Raw genomic sequence first — 15,895 nt, forward strand, 5'->3', positions numbered from 1 at the left:
GTGTGTGGCCAGTTTGACTTCAGTTGTGTTGGCACCATGTTAGTGGCCCAAGTGATCCAATGAAAACAGGTTTCGGACGCGATGGACTCCTGCCAGTGAAAACTGAGCTCACAAGGGCCGTGCGTAGCCCTCCCAAGCTCCGTTTTTGCTGACAGAGGCCCTGTGGACCAGGCTTTTTCTGTTTCCAGGGCACACCCACCCACCCCCGGCCAGATTTGAGCAACAGTGGGCAGGATCTGGCCGCCAAGCTTTGAGTTTGAGACCCCTTATTTAATCTGCCAGAACTTCAGAAGATCTAAGAAAGACACTCTTGGGTGGAGCAAATCCTGAACCTTCTGATGGAGATTGGGGGGGGGGGGGGAGTAGAAATGTCTGGGCTGGAATGAGTTTTGGCAATCTGAGACCAGCCTGAAAAGTAGGGTGGGTGGGGCGGTGGGGATGCCCCCAGGTGCAGGAGGCAAATCTCACCAAGCAAGGTGCTTACAACCTGAATAGTTTTATTTTTAGGTATGAGGTATTCAAAACACTTAGAAATAAACGGTATCCAAAGGCATTTAAAAGGTTTTAAAAAACTTGCTAAACCTGCATAAACAGAACTTTTAAGAAACCTCGAGTCGCAGTTAAAACCCAGTGGTTAAAAGATTTTTTTTTTAAAAAAAGCACAGCTGGAGTTGCTTCCTTGTGGGCCCAGGAGGCATCGGACCGCCATTCCAGCCCGTCCGGGGTCAATTCTCGGTCTCCAAGCCTTTCCCTTGGTGCTGCCCACCCCACCCCAATCTCCCCTTTGCTCAGACAGGCCTGGCTGCTTCCGCCCCGGGGAGCAGAGAAGGGGGATCGCCGTCTGGCTGGCAAGGCTACGGCCGCTTGGAAGCGCCAGCCTTCCCAGCGGCATCGACATGCGCGGGATCCGATCCTTGTGCAAGCACACTCCTTTTTCGCTAAAGCCCCCCTCCCCACTCCAGCATGGCGCTACTCAGATAACAAGGCCCTCGACCAAGTACCAGAGGCAGGGGACCCTCCCAAAGTCCGACCCGGCCGCTCACGTCAAAAAGAGGCCTCCTGCAGAGCTCCTGCTGGCTGGAAGGGGCAGCCATCGCCAACACACTTTCTGTTCGGCTGAGCGGCTTGTCTGTCCCGGTGGCCTGTTTTGGGTTTTTTTTCAAACGGAAAGTCAAAATACAAATGGATCCTCAGGGTAAGTGGGGAGGCAAAGAGGCATCCGCCTCAGAGGTCCGGTGTGCGTGCGTGGGGTGGGGGCACCTCTCCCTCAAGCCCCCGGAGTGCCAGCCTGGCCCATGAGTGGAGTGTCTCCGCCCTGAATCTCCTCCACTGGAGTGGGGTTGGTGTGCACCACAATGACGTTCTCCTCCTCCACGAGCTCACAGGCCGGGTTACTGAAAGCCGAGAGGGGCAAAGTGATGCGCTGCATTTCGCGCTCGTTGGCCTTCTGCTCCTGCTGCTCTTTCAGGTCTCTGCCCCTGGAAGAGACCCAAGAGAATAGAATAAGAATAGAATAGAATATAAGAATAGAATTAGAATAGAATACGAATACAATAGAATAAGGATAGAATATAAGAATAGAATAGAATAAGAATATAGAATAGAATATAAGAATAGAATAGAAAGAATAGAATAGAAAGAATACAATACAATAAGAATAGAATATAACAATATAGAATAGAATATAAGAATAGAATAGAATAATACAACAGAATAATAGAATAGAAGAATAGAATAGAGTAAGAATAGAATATTAGAATTAGAATAGAATAAGAATACAATATAATAATATTAGAATGGAATAGAATAAGAATAGAATAGAATTATTTATTGACCAAGTATGATACATTCGTCAAGAATCATGAGGTGCAACACTTAATGATTGTCATAGGGATCAAATAAACAATGAAGAAACAATATTAATAAAAGTCTTAAGGACACATGCAACGAGTTAGTCGTACAGTGCTAAGTGGGAGGAGAGGGGTGATAGGAAGGATGGGGAAAAACTAGTAATAGTAGTGCAGCCTTAGTGAATAGTTTGACAGTGTTGAGGGGATTATTTGTTTAGCAGAGTGATGGGAAAAAACTCTTCTTGTGTCTAGTTGTCTTGCTGTGCAGGGCTCTGTAGGGACCTTTTGAGGGTAGGAGTTAAAACAGTTTGTATCCAGGATGTGAGGGTTCAGTCAATATTTTCACAGCTCTCTTTTTGACTCGGGGGTTTTTTTGTGTGTGCGTTACCTACAACTCCAGCAGGTGTTAAAAAGTGTATTTTTTTTTAATCAGGCCAACCTGGTTTACCCAGATAAGGGACGGGGCACACGGCTTCCCCTTTCGCCTTCCAGCCCCAATCTAGGAGCCTTCGCTTTTGCCAGAAACTATTTTTGTGCCAAATTTGTATTTACATTTCTTTGTCAGTAAATATACATTTCAGCAGGTGTTTCTTTTTCTCAAGCCAGGGTAGGAAACCTGAACTCTCCCGTGAGCCCTGGTGTCCCTAGAGGTTTGTTCTGGGTGCAGAGACGATCCAATTACCCCCGTATCTCTGGCAGGGAGTGACACAGAGCGGGGGGGGGGCATTTGCCCTCGAGAGTCCCCAAGGAAGAGCAGAGGCGGCTGCTGGAGACCACAGGCTGAGTGGGGAAAGTTTTTTTCTCTACTCCACAGATGCCATACTAGAAACCATCACTTATGAACCACAAAATGCTTCAAGCAACTCTCCTAGATACTGTATTTTTCGGTGTATAAGACAATCTTCCCAGCTCTTACCTTGCAGGCTCTTTCATTGTTACTCCCTGCAAAGAACGTTTTCCAAACCCTAAGTCTTTGCAGGGTTTTTTCCATTGCTCTAACTTGCTCTGAGTAAGTTTCTTTCCAGCGCTAACAAGGTGCTAACGATGTTCCCAGCTCTTACTGGCTTGCAAGCTCTTTCATTGTTACTCTCTGCAAAGAATGTTTTTCAAGCCCTAGTCTTTGCAGGGTTTTTTCAATTGTTCTACTTGCTCCGAATGTTTCTTTCCAGGTGCTAGCAGTATTCCAAGCTCTTACTGGCTTGCAAGCTCTTTATTATTCTCTCTGAATAAAAAAAAATTAAGCCCTTAACTAGGGGATAAAATAATATGCTGAAGCTGACCAGACTAAGAAACGCTAGCTAGATGAATACCCGGTAAGCAGATTCTTTTCCCTATTTTCCTCCTCAAAAACTAAGGTACATCTTATATTCTGGTGCATCTTATACTCTGAAAAATACAGTAGTTAGTTGGGGGATGAGAGAAGCCCAAGGGTGGCAGGAATAAGCCAAGGAACAGCTCCCCCAAATCCATTCCTGCATAGTAAATAGGGTGCACACACATACAATCCAGACAATTTAATGAATTTTCATTTGCTACCAACTATAATAGTTGTCTCCCATGGCCCTCTGCCATTTGGGGGCAGTGCACAGAATTTAATTAATCAGATAAGATAAATAAGATAAAACGCAGGAAATAGTATAAGGGCAGACTAGATGGACCATGAGGTCTTTTTCTGCCGTCAATCTTCTATGTTTCTAATCACCAACCCCCTGGGCATACAGGGCTGCGCCCCAGTTAATAATAATAATAATAATTTATTATATTTGTATGCCGCCCCTCTCCGAAGACTCGGGGCGGCTCACAACAATAATAAAACAATATTACAATGAAACAAATCTAATATTAAAAAAAATCTAAACCCCCATCATTTAAAACCATGCAGCACACGCATACCAAACATAAAATATAAAATCCTGGGGGAGGTGTCTCAGTTCCCCCATGCCTGGTGATACAGGTGGGTCTTAAGTAATTTCTGAAAGTTACTTGCCTCTTGTACAGGTAGCCCAGCACAATCCCCACTCCGATGCCAATGAGGACTACCACCATGATAATGCCCAACACGTATCCTGTTGGGGGGGGGGGGGAGAGAAAGCAATGAAGAGGTTAGTGATATACCCCCTGCCCCCAATCTGAGCCTGTGCTCCTTCTAGGTTCAGTGATGGTGAACCTTTTTTTTTTCTCCATTTCCAATCTTCTGATGAGTCTGGTGGGCCCATTTTTCACCCTTCCCAGCCTCCTGGAGGCCCTCTGCAAGCCAAAAACGCCCTCCCAGGGTCTCTGCACAAGCCGAGAATCAGTTGGTCAGCTAGGGCAGTGTTTCCCAACCTTGACAACTTGAAGATATCTGGACTTCAACTCCTAGAATTCCCCAGCCAGCATTTGCTGGCTGGGGAATTCTGGGAGTTGAAGTCCAGATATCTTCAAGTTGCCAAGGTTGAGAAACACTGAACTAGGGCAACAGCAGATGTGGCTCGGCGTGCGTGACACAGGTTCGCCAACCCTGTTCAAGGTTGTGGCCTCCTAACCTGGGTTGGTTGCCAGGCTTTGCCAAAGGCTCGAGCCGGACCCGGGGGCTTTCCCCAGCTGCTGTTTCCAGGGACAAAGCAACAGCGGTGGCCACTTTGCAGCAGTCTGGGTGTGTGTGTGTGTATTTGTTTGTGTTCCCCCTCCTGCACAACACACACTGCAAGTCCAGGAGCTCAGCAAGAGTTCCCGGAGCAGATGCAGGGCTGCAGACCCTCATAGTCCCCCCGGAAAGCCCTGCAGGGCCTGCTCACCAAACGTGCCCAGATCCTTCTTCTCACTCGGCCTCATCTTCACCCTCTCGCTGATGCTCACCACCGGCTGCACTGCGGCCGGTTTGCCCCGGGCGGGCTCAAAAGCTTCAGGTGGCTCCTGGGCACCAGGCGTCCGGGCAGGAAGGGCTGGCGAGCTCAGTGGGGTGGTGGTGGCATCTGCTGAGGAAGCATACAATTAACAGAATTGGAATGGGGCCCTGGAGGTTTTCTAGTCGAACCCGCTGCCGGAAGCGAGAGACCCTGTAGCATGTCAGGGGAAAGGTCGTCTAGGATAGGGGTCTCCAACCTGGGCAACTTGTGGACTTCAACTCCCAGAATTCCTCAGCCAGCTTTGCTTTGAGACTTGTGGACTTCAACTCCCAGAATTCCCCAGTCAGCTTTGCTTTAAGACTTATTTATTTTATTTATTCATTCATTTGTCCAATAAACAAATACATAGGAAGAAAATAGACATGAAGTAATATATATAAGGGTAAAAGTGAACATAGAGAAGATATATGAAAGGAAGCAAATATATATGATATATGAGATAAAGGAAAGAGAAAGGCACACTAGTGCACTTATGTACGCCCCTTACTGGTCTCTTAGGAACCTGGAGAGGTCAATCGTGGACAGTATAAGGGAGAAATGTTGGGGGTTAGGGGTTGACACTATTGAGTCCGGTAATGAGTTCCATGTTTTGACAACTCGATTGTTAAAGTCATATTTTTTACAGTCAAGTTTGAAGCGGTTAATATTAAGTTTGAATCTGTTGCGTGCTCTTGTGTTGTTGCGGTTGAAGCTGAAGTAGTCATTGATCGGTAGGACGTTGCAGCATATGATCTTGTGGGCAATACTTAAATCGGTGTTTTGGGCGCCGTAGTTCTGGGCTTTCTAGACCCAGGATTGTTAGTCTATTTTCGTAGGGTATTCTGTTTCGAGTGGAGTGAAGGGCTCTTCTGGTGAAATCTTTTCAGTCCCCAGAATTCCTCAGACAGCTTAGCTGAGGTGAGGTGTTGAGCTTTGGTGGCTGAGGAATTCTGGGAGTTGAAGTCCACATGTCTTAAAGTTGCCCAAGTTGCAGAGCTCGGGCGGGAGGCGGGAGTCCGGCCGGCCCAAAACCGCCTCGAGCTCCTCCAGCAGCGACGGCAGCTCCCGCTCGCGCTGCCTGGAGGAGAAACGGCCGCCACCCCGAGGAACCCGCCTCATTTCAGGCAGCCGAAGCGCTGGCGGAGCCCCCAACTGCTCCGCAGAGCTGGGAGTCGAGCTGGAGCTGCTCGAGCGTCCTTCGGGGCCGGGAGTGATGGGCTCTGTAGTCCAAGGCAGCAGGCACGCGGACCGAGGGGCGGGGCAGGGCGGGCCACGTGCCGGGGGCGGGGCTAGGTTGTTTACTCCACAGAGCAATGCGGTGGGGATGACATCACCCCGCCGCTACGCCGAGAGCTAACCAATCACGAGTCGAGGAGGGCGGAGACTCGGGAGAGGGGAAAAACACGACGTCATTCTGTCCGTCCCGCCCCCAGGATCGGCCATACGTATTCGGGAGCAAGCGTCGCGCGTGGGGGGTGGGGGCAGGAGGGGTTGCCTGCCGTGCGTGCTGCGGGGCCTCTGAGCATGTCAAGAGTGCGACCGTCCGCTTTGCCCCCCGCCCCCGAGCGTTGCATGCAAAGCCTGTCTGGCTGCAGGCGGCGGCGGGCTTCCCGGAGCCGCCCCGGGAAGCGCCCCGCCCGCCGCCGCCTGCAGCCAGACCCGTGCAAACCGCACGTGCGAACGGGGCCCCGCGCGAGCCACGCACCTTCAGCGCCCGAGCAGAGCCGCAACAGCAGCAGCAGCAGCGCCATCAGCCTGGCAGCCTCCATCGGGCGGCCGGGCGAGCTGCGTTTCCCGCCGGTGCTCCGGAGCGCGCAGCCGACGACGCTCAGCCTCCCTTTCCAGCCGCGCAGCCGACTGGGGCCACCGACCGGGACTCCCATCCTCCGCAGCCGGCCGGGGCCGCCCCATCTGGAAGGGCGCCGCGGGCGGGCGGAGCGCTGCGAAGGGGCTCCGGAGCGGCTCCGCCTCGCGCGGGGAGGGACTGAGGGAGGGAAGGAAGGCAGGAGCGCCACCGGGTTGGGCTCGCCTGGCCTGGGCGGCTGAGCCGGGCTCGAACCTGCCACGAGAGCGGCTGTCCCGGCTCCTCCGCGGAGGCCGGCGGTTGCAAAGTTGCATTGCGTTCCCTGCACGCGCGAAGCTGCTTCGAAGTTGAATTGGATGCAAGGTGGTTGTTGCTTTGTGTGCCTTAAGCCGCTCGTGTTGTGTTGGAAAGGACAATTTCCAACCCCACGCGAGACGACGGTGCTGCCCCTCTTCAGGAAGGGACCAGAGGGGGCCGGTTCACTCCGTTTTGGGAAAACTTTGTTAGAAGGAGATTCTATCACTGAAGGGAAGACGATTAGCCCAGGAATTTTTAGAAGTCGAGTGCCAGGATGGGGCCCACCCGACACTTTTCAAATCAACCCTTGAAGCCAATTTGAACCCTCCCAAATCTTTGGCTGGGCTTCTCAGCCTGCAAAAATGTATTTCTTTTATATATTGTGAGCCTCCCTGGGTCTTCCGAGAAGGGCAGCGTAGAAGTCCAAGGAATAAATCAATCTGGCCGGAGGCATCCCAGGAACTCTGAATTGCAAAGCACTGCAGCCGCCCCGGCTCCCCGGTCATTCCTGTTTCTCCACATTGGTGCCCTGAGATGTGCAGGTTTTGGGCAAAGCCTTGAAGAGAAGGGTGTGAGCTGATGGAGAGACTTGACAAGAGCCCCTTCTTTGCTGCATGGCAAATTCTGATCGGGATGTTCCTTTTTTAGGGATGGGGAGGGGGCGTTCTACATGGCAATCATTGGTGCAGCTCGTGGCCTGTCCACCAGTGGTGTGGTCTGAATTAGCCAAGCATAGCTAAGATGTCACTTCTCTGCCCATAAGTTCCACGGAGGTTACCAAATGCCTTTTTTGGGCAGCCCTTGGAGGAGGTAGCAGCAGAGACCCAGCAGGCAGACAGAGGGAGCAGGAACGGGTCAAGGAGAAAGTGCCAGGCTTTGTGCCAAGGGCCATCTGTGTCCACTCCCAGCTCTTCTTTGGATGCCCTGGAGGAGGGAGGCCGTGGTTTACCGCACTAAAAGCTCAGCCCTCCCCAAGCAGCTATATTTTGAAACCTGATGACAGATGCCCAAACATCCTCCTCGCTTCTGCTACAACCACTCAGGCAGCCTCGTCCGGGGAGCCAAATTTCAGCCTTGGGCCTTTGCCAGGCTGGTACTCTAAGCAGAACTACCTTTCCTGTGCCAAGCAGTCTTTCAGTAGCCACAGGAGACGCTCCCCACCCTACTTAGGGATGATCTGCGGTGTTATTGAACGCCAAGCAGATGCTCTGCAGCCTTTCTGGGGTTGCCAAGATCTTGGGTGGAGGGCAAGGACAAACCGGGTTTGGTAGCTTGGCTAGTTGGCAGAGGCTTTCAGACTGCCCCCCCCTGAGGCTTTCCTACTGTCCTTCACTGGTCACTCCCCTAACATAAGTCCCAAACAAGTTTTCAGAGTGCCCCAAGATGCCGCCCACCTTAAGGGCACAACAGGAGGGAGGCTGTTTATAAAAAAAAGTGCACCCAAGTCGGTTGGGCTTGTTGAGGGCTGCCTGCCCACCGCTGAAGAGCGGTCTCTGTTCTTCCTCCTCTAGGGGTTTTTCACTTCTACCTGCACAACCTGTGCAAAGGTGCATTTAGCAGTGGGGGGGGGGAAGCTCCTCCTTAACTTCCAGATTGTTGACAAATCCAAGAAGCTAGAGCCATTGTGCTTTCTTTCATTCTAGCCTGGATAAAAACATTGAAAGATACAAGCAGATTTCCAGGCAGACATATAAGGAGTAAACCGAGGCAGCAACTCTTGAGTTGCTTCTGTGTCCCAAGGCTGCTGGTCGTATAAAAATTGAATAAATAAATAAATAATAAAATGAAGACTGTTTATTTGCTAGCCAGAAACTTAAGGGACAGCAGAACATTTCTGGTGTGGCTGACAAAATGGGAATTGAGAATAGGTGGGCTTTGGGGCCTTGTGATTGAAATGCCTGTTCCTATGTAAGAATATGGCCTTCACCCCCCTTGAATTTGCCTGCTCCCTGCAATCTCTACTGCGCTGCTGACACCCCTTCTCCACCTTAATCTGGGGGTTCAGGACCATCTGTCTTGGGCTGCAGAAAGTGGGGGGGGGGCTCCCCCTTGCCTGAAAGGCTTCATCCCTGCTTCTGCTTGTAACGGGGTACAGAAGGGGGGGGAGGGTTGGGGGTGCCACTTTCTCCACAGAAAAGCTTAAAAGCATCCTCGGTCGATGAGGTGGAATGCTTCTTTATCCGCACCGAGGGGTAAAATTGTGGCCCATCTCCTGGGGGGGGAGGGGTCTGAGCTTTCCCTTGAAGTTGGGGGGGAGCAATGGGTGTGTCACAACAGGCCGTGTTCCTCTGTGCCCCCCCCTCCAGAGAAGCCCCCGGTGTGCAGCTGCCAGGGAGGGAAAAGGGGGGGGGCGACACTTGCAGTGGGTCTCAAAGTCTGGCTGAGCAAGTCAAAATGCCTGAGGCAGCCCCTCCCCGCCTTCTGACACCCTCAACGGACGGCAGGGAGAAGGGCTCTAAGGGGGCGGGGGGGACTGCACCTCGCCAGAGCGAAGCGGCGCAATCCGCTTCCAGCCGGCAGCCCCGAAGAGGGAGGCGGGGATTCCATGAGGGAAGCGGGGCCTACCCTCCTTCCCCGCCGCCCTGCTATCATGTATATATAAATATCTCTTTGTATAATACCAATACGTACTTCACAGAACAAATAAATAAAACAAATAAGTAAATAAAGGTGCCCCTTCCCTGGCCCTGCTGGAGAGGCCCCGCCGCGGCCTGAGGGACCCTGCGGGACTGCTGAGGGAAGGAAACAAGCGGCGCGGCCTTTGTGTGGAGGCGGCGGGACCCGCCCAGAAACATCGGGGAGGGAGGGGAAGGGGACGAGGCTCCCTCCGCGGACGAAGGGCTGCTTCAGCTCGGCCGCCCGAGGAGCTCCAGGCGCGGGGCCTACGAGGGGGACACCGGGCCATCCCAGCCGAGTGACCGCGGCGCTTGCCGTCTCCTCCCTCCGCTTCGACCCGGTTCTGGCTTCCAGTCTCGGGGTGCAGCAGGAAGAAGGAGGCGACCTCGGAGTTATGAGGCCTCACAAGCGGGGAGGGAAACCTGTGGCCGTTGGGCGCTGATCGCACTTCGAATCCCCTCTTTTTAAAAATAATCTTTCTTAAGTTTCTACATATAAAATTCCCCTCCCCCTCTTATTAGCCTGGCAAAGAACAGCATGGGCTTGAGGAGCCTGAGGGGTGGGGGCGATGCTCCAGCAGTTGCCTCAGAAGGTCTTGGCTTCCTTGGGTGCAGAATCCCTTCCAGTCGGGGCTTCTGCGGGGCCTACATTTTGCAGGCCCTGAAGAGAAACCCTGAAAGTTGCCCCCCTTTTCTTGCCCTTGATATCGACACCATCTCCTATTGCTTATTTGTACCCTAAGAAAATCATTGTTATACCTCATCATTCTTGACAAATGTATCTTTTATTTACACTGAGAGCATCTGCACCAAAGACAAATTCCTTGTGTGTCCAATCACACTTGGCCAATAAAGAATTCTATCCTATCTTATCCTATTCTAAACCCTGGCACATAATCGACCTGCATGACTCATGGCCAGAAAAGCATTGTTTCCTTCTAAAATGGGAGGCGAGTTACTTATTGCTAGGCCAGGATTGTGTAACCAGCTACTTCCCGTGATCCGTACCCTCCCCACCCTTCTGGCTTTCCGGAAAGCTGTGAAGACCTGGTTTTTCCAGCAGGCAGGCCTGGGGCCATTGATCCGATGGTGTACCCTCGAGATCCGGCCACAAATGGCATGCATGGTTTATAACCGCTGGTGTAAAATTGTTTTTACATTATTCTGTTAGAGAGTTTAATATGGCACTGTTTTATTTATTTTTATTGTGAGCCGCCTAAATAAAGAAATAAACTTTGGGGCCTAAAAGAAGCACTTGCATGCATGCCTCTCTCTACTAGATTTCAGAGTCGCTAACACCCCCCTCACACACACACACACATACAGGGTGTCCCAAAAATGTATACACATTTTAAATAATTGTAAACTTGGTATTTATTATTATTTTATTATTTCAAAAATGTAAAAATATTTACAAGTATTTTAGTTTTTTTCACTGCATTTTAACTAATTTTAACTAACTGTAAATAGCCAATAATTAAACTGTTTTTATTTTGCAGATTGAATCCATGAACACAATACAGCCAGACTAACCTTTGAAAACAAATAAAAACAATAAAAATAAAAACAATAAAATGATACTTGTAAATATTTTTATATTTTTAAAATAATACAATTATAATAAACACCAAGTTTATAATGTGCATACATTTTTTGGGACACCCTGTATATTCTAAAACTGACTCATTGAGGCTGGATTGGCTATGCTGTCAAAGCATCACAGAATGAATTCTGCGTCTCACGCTTAATTTGGCTATCACTTGTGATGTTTGGACTGAATGTACATTGTTCAGGTGGAAACTGCTTTGGGGTATTAAATTCTGGAGTTAAAATGAAAATACTTCAATTGCTCGTCAAGTGTTATTCACCTGAAGGAGCCCTGGGCTTTTGAAAGTCATGAGAAGGAACGGGCTTACAACCCTTCCTATCGGGATCACCAGAAGCCCTGATGGAGGAGTCTGCAAGCAGCCCTCTCTTTAGCTCCAGGTCAGTGGTTCTCAACCTGTGGGTCACAACCCCTTTGGGGGTCAAGTAACCCTTTCACAAAGGTTGCCTAAGACCACCAGAGACTGGTTCTCTATCCATCTCCAAGTGGGTCCACCCACATGCAGATACACTACTGCAAAATAATAATAACTGTACTATGACAACTTCTGAGCATGCGCAGAAGCTGAATTTCCGGCACTGTGTATGTGTTGTCAGCTTGTTTTCAGGGGGGGTTTTTTGGCTTAAAAAAATCGGCACTGCCAATGTGTGTGCGCAAAGCGCATGTGTGCCCACAAGGCGCGGCCACATAGCGCAGGAGGAAGTGAACTGGCAGCAAGATAATTTAGAACCCACCCGAGTTTCCTAACAATTATTTTATGGTTGGGGGTCACCACATGAGAAACATAGAAGATTGACAACAGAAAAAGGTCTCATGGTCCATCTAGTCTGCCCTTATACTATTTCTTGTATTTTATCTTAGGATGGATATATATTTATCCCAGGCATGTTTAAGTTCAGTTACTGTGGATTTACCAATCACGTCTGCTGGAAGTTTGTTCCAAGCATCTACTACTCTTTCAGTAAAATAGTATTTTATCACGTTGCTTCTGATCTTTCCCCCATCTAACCTCAGATTGTGCCCCTTTGTTCTTGTGTTCACTTTCCTATTAAAAACACTTCTCTCCTGAACCTTGCTTAACCCTTTAACATATGGGTGGATATAGCATTGCTTCCAGCTGTACAGATTCAGCTCCAGTGATCTCAAAGAGGCCAATGTCTTAGACTTAGAAGAACTTGAACGATTAGACAAATAAGGCAATGGGTCCAGATGGTATGATGCGACCCAAGAAGCAGACACACAAGCTGTCCCTCTGTTGGGTGTGGAGCTACAAGGAGCTGCCCTGGGAGGAGGTTCAGAAACTATCAGCTCCTACTTTCAGGAGCATCTCCTCAAAGATCCCACCCGCTCAGAAAATGCTGGCTGGCTGGGAGGGGAGGGTGGGTGCTTTCTTCTCCTTAGGAATGGAGGAGACCCAGATCAATGGTGGCTGTGCGATGAGATGCTGCGCAGTGAGGACAGTCCCTCCCCGCCCAAGGCAGCCTGTTCTTCCAGAGCTGGGGGTTGGGGGATAACAAGGGGCCACTCTCGTGAACAATGGCAAGTGGATGAGTTGTGGGTCTGATGCAGTGGCGGTTTTGTACCCTGCAAGCTGCCTGGAATCCTTTGAGGCAGCATACAAGGGGATACACAAATAAGTGTGCTTGTGTATTATCGCCTCTATATTTTTGCAGCTGGGGAAATGCATTTGTTGGCAACTACATTAAGCAGCCCTGAGTGCGAGACCACCCAGAGGCCAAAAGCAGATGGCTTCTCAAATTGTAGCTTTGCTGTTTTCAGAAAGTTCTACAAACAAATACTCATGAAAAGTGTCACATCTGCACACGCCCACTTCTCTTAAAGCACTAAATAGAGGGAATGTAAAGTGTATATAGTTGTTAGAAATGGAGATATGGATAGTTATAGATGTAGAAAAGAATAAACGTGATAGGATAAGTAAGGAGAGTATAGTGAAGACATTGCAAGACTAGAGTTACTACAAATACTTAAGTGATATTAATGGTAGATCAGATTGAAAATTGAAAACTGCAGAAGAAATACAGTTTAACCTACTAGGAGGGATATAAATATAACATCAATGGAGTCTTACTATAAAAGAAAGGGTTAGAAGGTTTTTGTTTTTGTTTACATGTTTGTATGGGTTTGTTTTGAAGTTTGTGGTTCAATGTTTTAAATGTATTTTTTAATGTTTATATTCAATAAAAAACTTTTTTTTTTTTAAAAAAAAGGAGAAATGTCACATCTGCACACGCCCACTCCTTGTGCCTTTTCTGGGCTTCTGGGCCCAGGTCCACGTTGGCTTCAGAGTTCCATGCTTGATGTGCCATCTCCATCAAACACTAATTCCCCACATCCCCACATCCCCTTGTGCTGCTCCTCAACCTGTGGCGGTCCACATGGTTCTTAACCCAAAGGAAGACACTCTGGATGGGCCCACAACATGTACAAGCATCAAACATTTGGTCTGGTTGTGTGCATCCATTGCTGTAGGATTCAGATCTAGGATCTCCACTACCTTGGAAAGCCAGTAGCTAAATTGCTGATGGTCCCAGAAATTTTGGCCTTTCTAGGCAGCCTTCTCCAAGCGATGCCCTGCAGAGTTGTTGCTGCATGCTGGTAACATGTTGGTAATGGCCTACAAAGCCCTACATGGTATCGGACCAGATTACTTATGGGACTGCCTTCTGCTGCAAAAATCCCAGTGGCCAGTCAGGTCCCACAGAATTTGCCTTCTCCAGGTCCTGTCAACCAGACGTCATTTGGCGAGGCCCAGGGGAAGAGCCTTCTCTTTGGGGGCCCCGGACCTCTGGACTCAGCTCCCCTGAGATCCGTACTGCCCCCACCCTCCTCGCCTTCCACAAAGTCTTAAAACTCATCTATGTCGCCAGGCCTGGGGCAATTAAATCTGACCTCCTGTGATACATGGTGTGATTGTAGCGTTTGATTAATACATAGGTTTTTTAGCTATAGTTTTTTTTAATGTATTAGATTTGTACTGTATGCTGTGTTTTTATACTCTGTGAGCCACCCCGAATTTTCGGAGAAGGGCAGCATACAAATTAATAAATAATAATAATAATAAATAATATAATAATACCCACACGCCACAGTCATCCAAACTGCTTATTCCAGCGGCCGATTAGGTCCTACAGAGTTGGCCTTCTCCGGGTCCCGTAGACTAAACAATGCTGTCTGGCAGGACCCAGGGGAAGAGCCTTCCCTGTGGTGGCCCCGGCCCTCTGGAATCAACTCCCCCCGGAGATTCAAACTGCCCTACCTTCCTCGCCTTCCACAAAATGCTGAAGACTCACGTCTGTCGCCCGGCGTGGGGGGATTAACGCCCCCCTTCTCTGACTTCTGTATTATGACAAGTTGGATTGAGTGTGTATGACTGTGTAGTGGATGACTTTTTATGATAATGTATTTTAAATTAGCTTTTTAATTTTTTAACATTAGATTTGTACTGTATTGTATGGCTGTCAATGTTGTGAGCCGCCCCGAGTCTTTGAGAGGGGTGGCATACAAATTTAATAAATTTATTTATTTTTTCTTCTTATTATTATTATATTATTATTCATGGCTGCAGATATGATGCAGTTCATCTTAGAATAAGTCAAAGAACAGTGATGGTGAACTTATGGCACACATACCGCCTGGAGCCATATGTGCTGGCACGCGAGCCGCTGCCCTAGCTCAGGTCCAATGTCCATATGTGTGCCAGCTCGCTGATTTTTGGCTTGCACAGAGGTTCTGGGAGGGCGTTTTTGGCTTCCAGAAAGCCTCTGAGAGGATGGGAGTGGGCATTTTTGTTCCCGTCTCCAGGGAAGCCTTTGGAGCCTGGGGAGGGCGAAACACGAGCCTATTGGGCCCACCAGAAGTTGGGAAACAGGCTGTTTCCAGCCTCCAGAGGGCCTTCAGGGGGTGGGAGAAGCTGTTTTTGCCCTCCCCAGGCATTGAATTATGGGTGTGGGCACTTGTGCATGCGTGATAGTGTGTGAGCATGCGCTTTTGGCCCCCGAGGTGAAAAGGGTTCCCCATCACTGTCATAGAAGCTGCATTCACATAACACTCACCCACATTAGCTTAACCAACAGTTTCCCATAACATAGTCAAAGGTGGCTAGCTAGTTTACGACTCGGCATAATTAATTTTGCAGTGTTTACCTTTCTGGAAGCAAAGATGGTGCAGCAAACAGGCTGGGCCACCTGGTGGCATTCACAGATGCCACTGTCGCCCTCCAGAGTCGGTGCCTGGGCATCTGGAAGAGAGGGAGAAGCAGCGGCAGTTGACGTCCCTCTGTCCTCCGGCGCTCTGCCCAGGCTCCAAACGCTCTTGTGCAGGCTGGCTCTCCCCTGGGATTCGCCCAAGCCAAGGTGGTAGTGCCACACACCAAACGAAAGCCAGGACTGCTTCCACACCTGTCGTTCACACGCAGCGAGACCCCATTCGGTCTTACAGAAGGACCGTCTAAAGCAGTGGTCCCCAACGTTTTTTCCACCAGGGACCAGTTTCAGCAAGACAATTTTTCTATGGCCCAGTGGGGGTGGAAAGGGGTGTGGTTGGGGGCGGGATTAAGCATGGGGATGCTGGTCCTCCCCGCCCCTCTTTCCCGCCATCGTCCTGTGGCCGGCAGAACCTGCCTCCCAAGCCCTCTTGCCCAGCGGGAGCTAAGCGCTGGAGAGAGGGGGTCAGGCTGGCCCTCCTGCCTCCCCCCAGCCAAAAACGCAAAAGCGCCCCACGGCAGAAGCCAAAAGAGGCTTGAGCCTCTCGGTCCTTCCCGCCCCTCTGTCCCATCCATCGTCCTGTGGCCAGCAGAACCTGCCTCCCGAGGCCTCTTGCCCGGCGGGAGGCGAAGC

The 15,895-nt window shown here is 49.8% G+C and overlaps 2 protein-coding genes across 3 annotated transcripts in view; one reads left to right on the top strand and one right to left on the bottom strand.

Moving 5' to 3' along the window:
• HNF1A (HNF1 homeobox A) overlaps positions 1 to 15,895 on the top strand; it is a 226,160-nt gene that overhangs the window by 168,260 nt on the left and 42,005 nt on the right. The window lies entirely within an intron of this gene.
• Positions 481 to 6,847, bottom strand: PIK3IP1 (phosphoinositide-3-kinase interacting protein 1). Of its 2 annotated transcripts, none has more exons than XM_070762448.1 (4): positions 6,423 to 6,847; positions 4,628 to 4,804; positions 3,838 to 3,916; positions 481 to 1,478 (listed from the first exon to the last, which is right to left on the bottom strand). In XM_070762448.1, the coding sequence occupies exons 1-4, from the start codon at positions 6,598 to 6,600 to the stop codon at positions 1,268 to 1,270; spliced, it is 645 nt and encodes a 214-aa protein (XP_070618549.1). In that variant the 5' UTR covers positions 6,601 to 6,847; the 3' UTR covers positions 481 to 1,267. The 2 variants fall into 2 exon arrangements, with proteins under 2 accessions (XP_070618549.1, XP_070618551.1); XM_070762450.1 differs by having other exon boundaries at positions 4,628 to 4,807; positions 6,423 to 6,675.

Source organism: Erythrolamprus reginae, chromosome 10, assembly GCF_031021105.1.
Source record: "Erythrolamprus reginae isolate rEryReg1 chromosome 10, rEryReg1.hap1, whole genome shotgun sequence".
Classification (NCBI taxonomy): Eukaryota; Metazoa; Chordata; class Lepidosauria; order Squamata; family Dipsadidae; genus Erythrolamprus; species Erythrolamprus reginae.